This window comes from Anomalospiza imberbis, chromosome 19, assembly GCF_031753505.1.
Source record: "Anomalospiza imberbis isolate Cuckoo-Finch-1a 21T00152 chromosome 19, ASM3175350v1, whole genome shotgun sequence".
Classification (NCBI taxonomy): Eukaryota; Metazoa; Chordata; class Aves; order Passeriformes; family Viduidae; genus Anomalospiza; species Anomalospiza imberbis.
In genome coordinates, this window is record NC_089699.1 from 7493262 (window position 1) to 7506103 (window position 12842).

The window sequence follows — 12842 nt, forward strand, 5'->3', positions numbered from 1 at the left end:
TGTGACCCGGGTTTGCCACCTTTATGTTGCAGGATTGAGCTGACCTCTGATCTCACATCTCTGTAGCAAGTACCTTAGGTCCTCGGCCACAAACATTCTTGCAAATCTTTTTGGTAAGGACACGCTGCTGCTTAGAGGTAGTGGTACCACTGATAACACCCGCTTGTGTCTTGGGTTATTTTGCTTTTGGGTTATTTTCCAGGGGAGGGGTTGTTTTGAGCTGCAGTTGGTTGCCTGTCCCACCTCCCTCCCCACCTCCCTCCCCTTCCCTCCTCATAACAGATTAATGAGTCCACTCCCATCTGCCTCCATCTCACTTTCCATGAGCACTCCAGGGCAAATGGGGGCTCTCACATTTGGATGCTCACCTCTTCTGAAGCTGGACATCCCACAGCCACTTCTTTGTACCGAATTGGGAAACTGGGGCTGCTGCAGAGTGAGTGGTTAGTCCTAAGGTGTGTTATTAAAACTGAGACAGGTTTAGCGTTCACTTTTAGCCCTGTCACTCCTCCAGCTTTCCTGTGGACCAACAGGTTCCTATGTGAAGCAGCAGATGTAAGAAACATCCCAAAAATGCAAGTGGGTCCTCAAAGGCTGCTTGTTGTGTAGTTCACAAGCTTGAATTTTGGGACTCCTTGATTTTGGAGATGCCATTGAAAATATCCTTGCCTGTTCCAGGAGGAGCTGTAGGACTTCAGACAGGAGAGTACAGGCATGCAATAGATTTGGTTATTTAAGCAAAAAACCCACTTCTGTTCTAACCTGCGTCCCTGCAGAAGCTGTGGTTGTCCTGCCTACAATTCACTTGAGTCTTGTGGCTTCCAACTGGGGCTAAATCTGGACTAAAAGGGGAAGGAATGTGACCTTCACTGAGTGATGCAACTTCCTGCTTTTGGTGACTTCAGCCTTAAAAATTAGAGTGCTCACTGTGGGAGGAGGACAGTAAATCCTTTTGGCAAATACTTCTGCTGGGGTGGTGGCTGTGCTTGATCACACCTGGTGGGTCACCAGTCCTTCTGGAACAGAAGCACATAGCCTTTGCCCCCCTGGGGGAGAAAAACAGTCTGGGCAGGAAGGGGAAGAGTGCAGGGGAAGGATGCAGGCCTTGCTCCAGCCAGCACAGCTTATTCCCAAATCCTTGCCTTCTGCACCTGAGGCTTTTGGCCATCTGTTGCCAGCTGTAGCTGCCACGGTGCAAAGCTGGAGCTCAGGAAATGTGAGTCCTGGTGGTGCAGCTGCCCCTGCTCAGACAGGGCTGAGGTGTGTGGGTGTGAGACACAACCAGGCTGCCTGAGAGGTGTTGCTGTCCTGGCTGGGCAGCTCCTGTGGAGGAGGGAGGAAGAGCTCCCCAGTGTGCCTGCAGGGCCTGGCTGTCATGGATGGCTTGGAGTGGTCTCTGCCAGATGTTCTTCAAACCTCCCTTAAGGTTGAATGAGGTTAGTGGGGATTTTTTCTGTTAGAAATGAGTATGGTCTGGACTCTGCTGAGTGTTGACAGCTGCAGCAAGGCTCCACTCCTTATAAAAGAGAAAACAATGGGAGAAACGGCCCCCTTGGGTCTCTGCTTTCAGTTCTCTCTTTCCATGAGGCAAAGCAGGTCCCAGCCAAGCCTTGGTTGGCCTCAGTGTTGTTAAGGAGTTGAGCTGTCTGTGCTCTCTCCTTGTCACTCTTGGCTAGGATTGTTGGTGGGAGAAAGGAGAGCAGATCCCATCTGACAGGCTCTAGAAAGGTCTCTCCTCTCTGTCCTCTCTCTGGGATTGAGGAAGAGGTGGGGATGAAGAGCCAGAAGCTGCCCCATGGCAGACACATTGAACAGGGTCTGATGAATGGCACCAAACTGCTCTTGGCAGGGGCACTCCTGGATGGAGCAGGAGATCCCCCAGACCACTGCCAGCCTCTGGGATAGCTGGGATAGCTGCCCAGTTTCCCTGGGTAATGGGCTCAGTTCCCACATCGAGGTGACTCATTCAAAGAGCAAATTCTCCTCCTGCCTCTCAATCCTCTCCTCTCACCTCCTGGCCAGCCACAGCTGGGCTGAGGTGACACTGTTTGAATACAGACTGGGCTTAAGCCTAGGGCTCAACTGCAAATTGGAATTCATGCAAGGGGAATTGGATGGCTGTAAATATCAAGCTCAGCCCGTTTCTTAGTGGTAATTGAGCAATGGAAACCTGCCTGCTCTCCAGCTGAGTTCAGAGTGCCTCTTGGTTATGGGGCACTGAAAAAAAACCTGAGCTTGGACCCTGGAATTTCAGCAAGGCAGGGTAGACCCTGGTTTTAGGGAATGTCAGAGAGGAGAGACCATTCCCTGCTCTGCAAAGCATCCTGAATGGAAGTGGGATGCAGCTGTGGCTTGAGGGACAACTGTGCTAAGTTTGAACTTTGAATGAGACAATGCTGGTGATGACAGCCCTGGGGCACACAAGGGCAGGAAGCAGCTGCAGAGGTTTAATGACTGTGTTGACAGACCTTGACCTATTTCAAACATCTCCACTAGTAGCCCTCCAAAAAGAGGTGGGTGGACAGGGCCAGGGGAGGTTGCATTTTGGGAGAGCTGTCCATTGGCATCTGTCCCTGTCCACCCCCTGCATTGCCATCACATAACCCTGGCCTGCCTGCTCGCTCCCCTCTCTGTACAGCTTGGAAACTGGGCCTCTTTCTCCTCCCTCTCTTTTGCTAACCTTCCCCCCACCCAGTGCTTTGCTGTCCTGTCCTGTCCTGTCCTGTCCAGCATGGTGCTTCTTTTGGATGAGGGAAGCTGGTAAGTTTGGGCTTTTTTGGGGGGTGAGGGTTATTATTTGTTTGCTTCTCATCTTCTGCAGCACGATAGTCGTCCTGGGCTGAGGGAGGAGGAGTAGCAGCAAGGGGTGCAGAGCCCAGGGCCATGGCACTCTCCAGGGCAGGGTGGCCACTGCTTTACTGCAGCCACCAGCCACGGGGATGGCACCAGCCATGGGCAAGGTTGCTTTCAGCTGCCAAATACCCAGGGCATGAGGTGTGTTGGCTTCCCACCTGCCTCTTGGAGTAAAGGGCACTATATGTTTGGGGATCCCTGCTGAGCTCTCCCTCATGCTCACTCTGTACGTGCCCAAGTTCACTTGGAGGAGGAGGAAGGCTGCTGGTGGCCTGGTGCTGTTCCCTGCCTCCATATCCCTGGGGAAAATGTCCTCTGACCTATGAGATGTCAGTGGACTGGAGCCCTGGCCCTATTTATAGTCATGATTGAGTCATGAATCCCCAAAAGCTTTAAAAACAGAGTAACTCAGGATACCTCCCTCAGAAAGCCAGGGAATGGGAGGCCAGGAAGCCCCTTCCCATCTCCTCCTCTCCCATCCCAGAGAGGAAACCCTTGCAAACTCCCCCGTAGCCTTTGCAGGGTGTGAGTCTCTGACCCTGCCTTGGCATGAGATTTTAGTTCAGACAGCAACTCTGCTTAAGCTCCTGGGGTTTTTTTCTGGCTCAGGTCCTGAATTGTCCGGGCTTATGGCTGCTTCTCTGTGTCTCCCCCACCCAGTGCTCATGACTTGTCTTCATCTGCTTCTGCTTAACCTTGTGCAGCATGGGCAGCTGGCTGTTCTCTGCCTGCTAACTCCCTGGGAGCCCTGCTCTGCCTGTCCTGGGCTCCCCTGCAGCTGGGACAGACCCAGGGATGCAGGGAATTGGGGCAACTTGCCAGGCTGGGAGCAAACTGGTGTTCAGTGAGCTGGAGAACAAACATGGAGTGACGGAGGAAAGCGCAGCCCGGCCTGTCTGTGGCTTTTCCCACTGCTGTGGTGCTGGCTGGGGTGGTCAGGAGTGTTGCAAGGGAATGGGCACAGGAGTGATGGATGAGCTGGTCAGGAGCCCAACCCACCTCCCTGGCTGTGCTCTGGCCTTTTCAGCTGTTGCTGCTCTGGCTGGGCAATGTGGGAAGCTTCTGCCTCAAAACAGTTGTGGGCAAGGTCTGCTGGGGTTGGTACAGCCCCCGATCCCACTGGCTTCTCACCAGCCCCTGTCCTAAAGCCAATGAGACTTGTGCTCCCTGGTCACACTCGTTCTGGCAGCCTCAAGGCACAGCAGGTATTTCTCAAAGCCCAGAGCACCTTTCAGCTGCTCTGTCCCAGTGGAGGAATTTCAGATTTGTGTTGATGAAGTTCTTTTTGGTACCTCTCACTCAATCCCTTTTCTCTTTTCTAAGCACTGTCTCCCTGTTCTGCATTTAAGTCCTCTCTGTGTTTTGCTGAATGGCTGAAGCAACTGGCTCACACTTTTGGGGCCACTAGGAAAGCTTAGATTTAGTGTGTCATTCCTCATATTCTTCCTGCAATACCTCAAGTCTGGGTTATAGTCAGAAATGAGATGGTAGCTGCCCCCATGGTAAAAAAATCAGGGACAGTGATGATGGGACCATCCCCAGCAGTGAGATGGGAGGGAACTTCTTGGGGAGATCTCGACCACCCATTGCCAGTTCTGCCCAGCACTAAGGGCTTTTATTCCCTGCTCTTCATCCTCAAGGGTTAATCCTAGGTTGGAGTGAGAAGAGTCTGGAGCCTGCTTGCCATCCACCTTCCTTGGCAGGATTTCAGAGCAAAGATGGTCCTGACAAGGTCCTAAGCCAGGGAAAGGAGCTGGGAATACTCCGTGCTTCTGAAAATATTCTTTTTGAATGAAACTATTCCTTAAAAGGGCACAAGCAATTACCAGACATGGTTACAGTAGGGCTCTCCTTAGAGTGAGTCAGAACTCCTTTGGAAAGCTGAAGTTTATGAATGGGCTACAGATTTCCTGATCTGCTGTGAATTTTTGCACACATGAGAGATAGATGCACATGGGAATGACACCAGTAACCCCTGCTTTTAAGAGCTGAGGTGCTGTCTTCTCTCAAAAGCAAGAAGCCTTGTGTCAGTGCTGTAGGTGAGCAGGAATGCTCTGGAGGCCACTGGGACATGCAGTTTCCATGATTCTTTGAGACCTTCAGTCCCTGAGCTGCCCTCATATTCCAGGACATGCTTTTGTCTGCCCTCATATTCCAGCACCTGCTTTTTGTTGGGCTCCTCCAGCTTTTCCTTGCCCAGAGCCATGTCCAGCTGACAAATCACGTGATTCTGTGACTTGGCCATTGGCTTGGGCAAGAACAGAGATACCTGGATAATCTTTATCTGAAGAAAGGATACAGCTTCTGGCAAAAGATGACCCTAACCTGGTTTGATTCATGAGCTGCTGGGGGCAAGCATGCTGATCCGAGGAGAATGGAAAGGAGGGAAGAGCCAAGGATAAGGAGTGGCTCAAATCTCTGGGCCTCCATCCCAAGCTAATTAACATTTTTAGGTTTCGTGGCTGAAATGCCAGAGCTTCTCAGCCTGGGAGGTTATATGGCCCCAGTATCCCAGAGAGGGACTGCCTCATGCTCTTTAGTCCAGTTCCCCTCACAGCTTTCTCCAGGACCAGGAAGGGGTATCCCAGTTGTGCAGATGAAAATTCCTGGCTCTGATGTACATCCTCCGTTAGGGTCATACTGGTTTTGAGATCTTCTCACCCCAGCTGTCGCCTTGGCCCTGTGGAGTATGCCTGTGAGGGACTCATCCACCCTCTCTGATGTCCCCCATCCCTCCCTGCTCCACCTGTGGCACTCTGGAGGGGACCTTCCCTCCTGGGCCCCCGTGGCAACGAGCTTATGCCCTGACACGTGAAATCTGATTATGCTTGCGTGACTTGAGCGGGATGATCTGCTCCTCAGCGCCGCGAATCCCGCAGAGTGATTATCCACTCTGGAAAATTTCCTTCCTTTGTCCTAACGGGACGGCCACTGAGCCTCGGCAACGTCGCTCCAATAACCCCGGTGCCACGTGATGATCTCCCATCCGGGATCCGGCTCACCGGCCGCGCTCAGAAGGCTGCTGGAGAAGGCAGGACTTTGCAGAGGAGCAAGAGATGCTGTTCCTCACCCTCATGCCGTGGCTGGTTGGAGTAGGGGACTTCCAAACGTGGCTCAGGTGTTACGGACCACGAACCCTATTGGATCCAGGAGGAATGAGGCTGGGGTGTGTCTGAATGTGTTTGTAGGGTAGGTGAGGTGTGTTGTAGCTTCCCTCTATCCCAGTGCAGGTATCTGTGTCCGTGGGCAGCTGTCCAGCCTTGTGCCAGCTGTTTCCTGATGTGGATGGTTCACCCAGCATGAGAAATGCTGGGGCAGTAAGGGCAGAGTGTCTGGAGGGTTCCAGCTGAGAACAAAGGACCACATTTTTTAGACCCTGGCTCTGCTACATGGAGGGAGTGCCTGGATGTCCCCATACATGAAACACATCTCACCCTCCTTCCCTGGGACACTGGGAGAGCTTCCCATCAAAAGGAATTGACCTGCAGGGAGTCTGGGGATTTTACCTCCTTCCCTTGAACAGACTCATCTGTAGAAAGATTGAGAAAGGTCGAGCAGCTCAGGCACACCGCCTGTGAAATCAGCACTTGTTCCTGGCTCATCTGGCTACAGGTGGGAAGAGGAATCTAGGTTGGTCAAGGGCACCAGCAGCCCCAGGAGGCTCTGCACAGGACAGTGAGGCAGTAACCCCTGGAGTTCATTAGTTTGGCTTCTCCAGTTCTTATTAGTAACTCAGAAGGGTTGTAACTTAGCCTGGTGCCAGACAAGAGGATTTGCACTTCTGATTGGGTTTCGACTATCCTGCTGCAGTTGATGAAGCAAAGTCCTTCTTAGAGGCATGAGGTTTGCAAACAGCAGCTTGTCCTGCCCTGAGGGGGAAGCTGCCTTGCCTTCCCCACAAACACACACACCGAGGGCTCTCCCTGCTCGTTTATGTGAATAGTAATGAACCAACCTGAGCAGTGACATGACTGAAATGATTTCTCTCCCTGTTTCTCTTTGCAGACCTGAAGACTATATGAAGTTGTCCCTAGCCTCCTCCTAAAGGCATCCCTTGGCATCATTAAAGGCTTGAGAGAAATACCAAAACCAACCAAACACACCCATAAGAGAAATCCATAAACCCTCAAAACTTGGGATCCCATCTTGGTCTGAAGTTGAGTTCTTCAAAAACTCCTGTCAAGTTTGAGGATATCCTATTGTGTGGCTCCACGGACTGGGGCTGGGCCCAAGCAGTGACCTGAGTTGTGTTTGGGGGACTGGGAAGAGCCTTCCTCCCTCTCCCCCAAACAAAACCCAAAGTGAACACTAAATATGCAACAAGTCTATTAGTTGTGTTTCCTACATATATTAGGCCATGAAATCCATGTTGTTCCTTTCCTGGGGTGGGCAAACCATAGCTCTGCTCTCAGACCAGCTGGGACCTTGTACCAGAATCTCAAGTTGTTTTGTCCTGGGGTCAAACTCCTCTTTATTGCTGGGGGCTGGTAACTGCCTGTGATTTCCAGTGTTGTACAAAGCTGCTTTACTCCGAGGGGTGGAGGGACAAAGTGGGGTCCATGTGAGGGATGGCAGACAATGGCTGGGCTGACTCATCTTGCTTCTGTAGTTATTTTAGCAGAGAGCTGATTCTGTAGGTACACAGGATACTCAAGAAGTGATGAAGTTTGATAGTTTAGCTGTTCCACTTGTGGTGGAGAGACCACACTTTGGCTGCTGTTATTTTCTGCATCCTCACTTTTCCCTACTCCAGTTCCCAAGAGGAGAGACCCAAGGAGGCAGCTATGGCATCAGGGGTTCCCTCTGGCTCAGGATGAGATAGTGGAGGTCCTGGGAGAGGCACGCTCCCCATTCCTCTGCCTGCTTGCTGTTCCAGTGCCCTCTTCTCTTGCTGGTCCATGGGAGCCAGAGCTCAGCGTTGCCCCTCAGCTCTGTCGCACAGAGCAGATGAATTTGGCTGGGCACATACTCTGTTTTAAATCAAAGACAGCTGGTTTTTGAGAGGGAGAAGAGGGTCTAAGTCCTTTAGTGATGTTGTAGAAACACCAGGCTGGGTGGGCATGTGTCCTCCTAAGCTTCTCTGTCACTGCCTCTTGGCTAACACTGCAAACATATCAGGAATCCAACAGGCTGCTTTTTTTCCCCCTTTGAATTCCTATGCAGACAATACTTGAAACCTTGTACACTTTCCAGCGCCCGGGGTTGGCAAACTCTTCCTAAATGGGCTCGTTTAAACAACAGCAGGAGGCTTCAGCTTTAGAAGAGGCTGGGCTGCCCCCTCCCAGCCGACAACTGCAAGCGTGTTCAGTGGTTTGCATATGAATTTAGGCACATCTGGATCCTCCGCTTCAACATCCCGCTGGTACAGCCGCTGTCTCTCCTCGGTACTGGCTGGCTGACTGTGTCCCAAGCACCCAACTATGCAAAGAATGCCTTATATCCGTTGTGTTTAAGTTACATGGCAATATGTACATCCAGCAAAGTCGGTAGTTAAGTCCAGATTTTTGCTAGTGGCAGCAAGTCAAATTCTTTCTTCAACTCAAATGGCTGTCTGGGTATTTTTTACTTTTGTTTGGTTTTGTTTGTTTTGTATCTGATGGTGGCTCTTATACAAAGGACTGTAATTCTAGTGGCTTGAATCTGTAAAAATTGCCTTTGTTTGGTCCAATAAACCTTTGAATAGTTTATTTGGTTTGTGCTTGTTCTCCCTACCTCCAGCAGCTTGTAACTTCTTCCTCAAGAGATTTGTGTTGAACATCTGGATTTTAGGTTAGAAGTATACCCTGCCCTACTATTACTTTTATCCCATAAATGATTACATTTCCATAAATGATGAGAGGGAAAATCAGGGATACTCCCCTTTTTCTACTGAAGCAATGCAGTATTGCATTCTTGGTCTTGTTTGGCTGCAGAGCAATTAGCAACATTCCCAATACAGAGCTCTGCCCAGGATTTCAGCTGCTGTGGACATGGGTGCTTAGCAGTTCCTAAACCCCAGATCTCTAACTTACCTATGGCTCACTGCCCCAGACCTCCAGCTAACTGTAAAAGTCTTGGACTGAAATGTCTAAAAAGAGCCTAAGGGAGCTAAGTATGCAAATGTAATTGCCTATGAAGAAGAATTAGGCTGCTACAAAAATACTTAATTAATCTATTGTGTTAACAACAAGTAAAATTCTGTTTGACCTCCTGAATCCAAATAGTTTTGAGGACAGCATTTATGAGAAGAGAGAATGATTTTATTTGTGAATGGGGTATGTTTGATCTGAACTCATCCAAAAAAATACCCAAAACCAAACCAAGCTGGATCACAACAAGGTTGTTTTGCAAGGTCGCCTCTGATATGAGAAGCTCCTCTTCAAAGACAGTTTCATGTTTGTGGTGCCTTACTTTTCCTTCCCAGGCTCTTTTCTCTCTTTATCTTTGTTTTGCTGTCCCTTTGTAGTAGATTGTGTAGTGCAGAGAGGTAACAGCAGTAACAGCTCTTTTTTCTATTTTCCAAATGCACAGTCATGATACTTAAAGTTGAGAGGAGAGCCAAAATGCATTGATGTTGTGCTTCAAAAAAAGAGAGGGAATATTGTCTGTGATCCTGATTTTGGAGACAAGGAAATGGGCCTTTGGAGAGGTTTCAGCAGCGCTGATGTCTGTGAAATAAGGAGTGAGGGATGCAGACCTGTGTGAGCACTCCCAGCTGGGATGCACTGCAGACACAGGAGGCCAAGCTGTGTATTGAATTTCTCCACACCAGACTGGCAATGTGCCCTCTGGTGCCCAGCGGTGATCTAAAATAAAATATTGATCACTCATGACCCTGCTTCCCTTCCTCTCATCTGGAAAGGGCAGCTGGATGCTCTTCCTGTGGGCACAAAACATTGCAGAAGAGGCAAACAAATCCAGGCTTCCATAAACAAAAGATCCCACATCATTATCAGGATTTGTTTGGCTGTAAGACCATTGCATTTTAATTGCAATAGAAAAGAACTGGCAAATGAGCTTGCTTTAGCCAGGATTTTTTTTTTTTCCTGCCCTGTTTGCTTCAGTGGTGCTGAGAGGACAGGCTGCTGTTCCTGCTTCTGCTGGGGCTTAGCCCAGGAGAGGGGAGAATGCAGAGCAGGAGCTCAGGAGCACAGGTAGAAGGTTCATCTGCTCATTCCTGGCTGTCTTCCTCTGGTCTTGTTCGTGGAGTGATGGCTGCTGGTGCGTTGATGCTGTCCTTTCTTTCAAGCAAAGATTGTGCCCTGCTTTTACCTGTCAATAGTTATTATTGCCCCTCCTGCTAGTGGAACAGCTGATAGCTTGTCCACACAGGCCTTGCAGGAAGACTACCCCAGGTTATCCAGTGGCGTGCATTTAAATGGATTAATTAAATTGTTTAAAGTCCTTTGCAGGAAGCTGGTTGTGGCAGGAAAGAGGACTCTTGACAGGGTGACCACGTGGGAGTAAAAGCCAGATTCTGTGTTTTTAGCCCATGGGAGGTGCAGAACAAGCAGGAGGAGCTGGGATTGTGGCAGGTCTGTGCTCTGAGCTGTCACTGAGTTCCGGCCTCACGCTCATGCAGGGGCAAAATGAGCCTTGAAGTAACAGGAACTACATCTGCCTTGTCACAGTCATAAAGCTCCACATCCTCATTAGTTCTTTCTATCTCCCACAGGAGAGTTAGGAATGAGATGTGCTAGGCAATAGAGCAGCCTGATCCCCATCAGGTAGGAGTCTGGCAGTGGGGACATTCCATCCCTCAGCCAGCCCTGCCCAGAGTCACGTGCACATTCATCTTGCCCCAAAAGGGAATTTTGTGCAGTTACATCAGTTCATGAGCTACCTGCCAACAAATGGCACTCCTGTGCTGCCCACCCCCCAGTGATGAGCAGTATAAATCCTCCTACAAATAAATCCTGTCACAGATACCAATCTTCCTGGGATGTACAATGGTTAACTGGTTCAGGGTAGGGAAAAATCAAGGTATCTTCTGTTATGGGGAGAAGGGGGTTAATTATCTACTATGGGACTGCCTGGGGATTAAAAACCTGACCTAGGGGATCCACTGGTCAGCCTCTGCCTACACAGGGACCACCTCACTGCTGGACTGGCTACCTGGGTTCATCTCACCATTGGACCTTGGCAGACAAACTCAAATCAAAGCAAATTCCTACCCGTGATCTTATCTTCCAGTGGCTGATTAAAATCATGTCCACACTGAGAGGTAATCTGCTCTCTAGTTTCAAGTTAAGATATGCATCTAACATTTAATAACTATTCCTGAATTATTCTGTATCTATGTCCTCTCATTACAGAAGGAAAGCACACTGGGCTGTTGAATCTTAATCCAGGTTTGTTTTGGAGTCTGCTAAATTGACACATGTTGGTCTTACAAAATTCCACATGTCAAGTTATCTTGAAAGTTTGGGCATAGATAAGCCCTAAGGAACTCCAAAGACAGTGTTAAAGCAGGCTGGTTTATCTCCACGTTTAGGGAGCTGCAGAGAGACGTGCAGGGTTATGGGATAGATGGGAAGGGGGAGGAAGGAGAACCAGAGGCTATCTCTGCCTTATCTCACACGGACAGATTTCCTGCAGCCAGCGAGGTTTGCACAGTGACCTGCCTTTGGCTCCGTGTTTCATTTGACAGTGATGTTCTTGCTCCTGGACTGGCTTTTCCTACTTCTCCTTTTCTTCTCGACAGGGTTCAGAGAGAGCAGCTGGCTGCCATCTTCAGACTGATGAAGGAAAAAAGTGACACGTTTGGAGAGATGTCTGAAGGGGACATGAAGGAGCAGCTCAGACTGTACGATATATAACCCTGCAGCCAGGAGAGGTTGTGCCCAAAAGCCATCTTGGCCCTTGTTCTGCAGGACACTGGAGGCTGTAGTGCTTTAAAAGTGTCTCAGTAGTTATTTCGCAGTTCCAGATTGTTTTGCAAACACATATAGGCCTGTGATATGTATTTCAAAAGACTTGTAGTTCCTCAGCCTTTTAATAATTTTTCTTTGTAGAACTATCATCTCGTACAGCAATTTTTTACCTCTTTCTGGCTGGGTCATATGTCTCAGTCCTACAAAGCAGTTAAACTCACTTTTTTTCTGGCCATGCTTTATGCAAATGAACTTTCAAGCCTAGTCTTTCTCTGTTTGGCATCTGAAGAAAGCCAAAGATGATGGGTGTAAAATGGATGAAAATAATAGAATAACTCAGGTTGAAGGGTCCTGTAGTCCAACCTCCTGCTAAAAGTTGTGAGACCAAGGTGGGTTGCTCAGGGCTTTATCCTGTCGGGTCTTGATAAGCTCCAAAGATGGAGACTACACAACCTCTCTTGGCAGAGAAGCTTCCAACCCTACAGTTAGAAAACAAACAGCTGAAAGCAAGGCATCAGTGCTCTGATCAGGGCGTATTGCCCCTCATCTCCCTGGAAGGAACACTTCATCCTCCTTCAGGCTGGCTTTTGAAACCAACCCAAGCTGGTTCTGGCTGACCTCATTGAGATCATCCTCACGCCTGAGGAAGCAGCAGCAAATCCAACCTGGAAACACAAACATCTACTGACACTGGTGAAAGGACCACAGAAAGGCTGCTGGATTTATCACAAGGATGGTTGTGTCCACCTCAGATCCTGCTCTTCTCATACAAAATTATGTGGGAAACTACATACTTAGGAAATCTCTGTCATTTTTATCAAGTATTTTGAAGAGTCTTGAGCAGCCCTTCGTGGTTTGAATAGAGTAAATCAATGAGCATTCCTAATTATAACTAAATGACTTCTGGTGTGCTTATCTCTCCTATGAAATCCTGTTAAATACTTTCTTATCAGGAAGCATTTTCTTAGTTTTAGTAACTGCTCATAAAGGGAGGCAACATTTTCTGACCCAGTTTTAGGGAATGGTCTCTTAAAAACTTAGTTTTGCTTTATTTTGTGTAATCCTCTTCCGTCCAAGAAACCTAATATCTCGTTATCTGGTCGCTGTCTCCCAGTACAGTGTGTTCTAGAACATCAG

At 49.0% G+C, this 12842-nt stretch overlaps 1 protein-coding gene across 6 annotated transcripts in view; it reads left to right on the top strand.

Moving 5' to 3' along the window:
- Positions 1-12602, top strand: part of MXRA7 (matrix remodeling associated 7) — a 28444-nt gene extending 15842 nt beyond the window's left edge. For 3 of the 6 annotated variants that reach the window (XR_011005187.1, XM_068209399.1, XM_068209401.1), the window contains 2 exons: positions 33-113; positions 6859-8540. Coding sequence is in view for 5 of the 6 variants with exons in the window: in XM_068209399.1 (XP_068065500.1) it covers positions 33-66 (34 nt within the window). In the remaining variant the exon portion in view is untranslated. Of the gene's footprint in view, positions 1-32; positions 114-6858; positions 8541-11536 lie in introns of those variants that run through there. The other 3 variants (XM_068209402.1, XM_068209398.1, XM_068209400.1) reach the window with 2 other exon arrangements.
- The last annotated feature ends 240 nt before the right edge of the window (positions 12603-12842 follow it).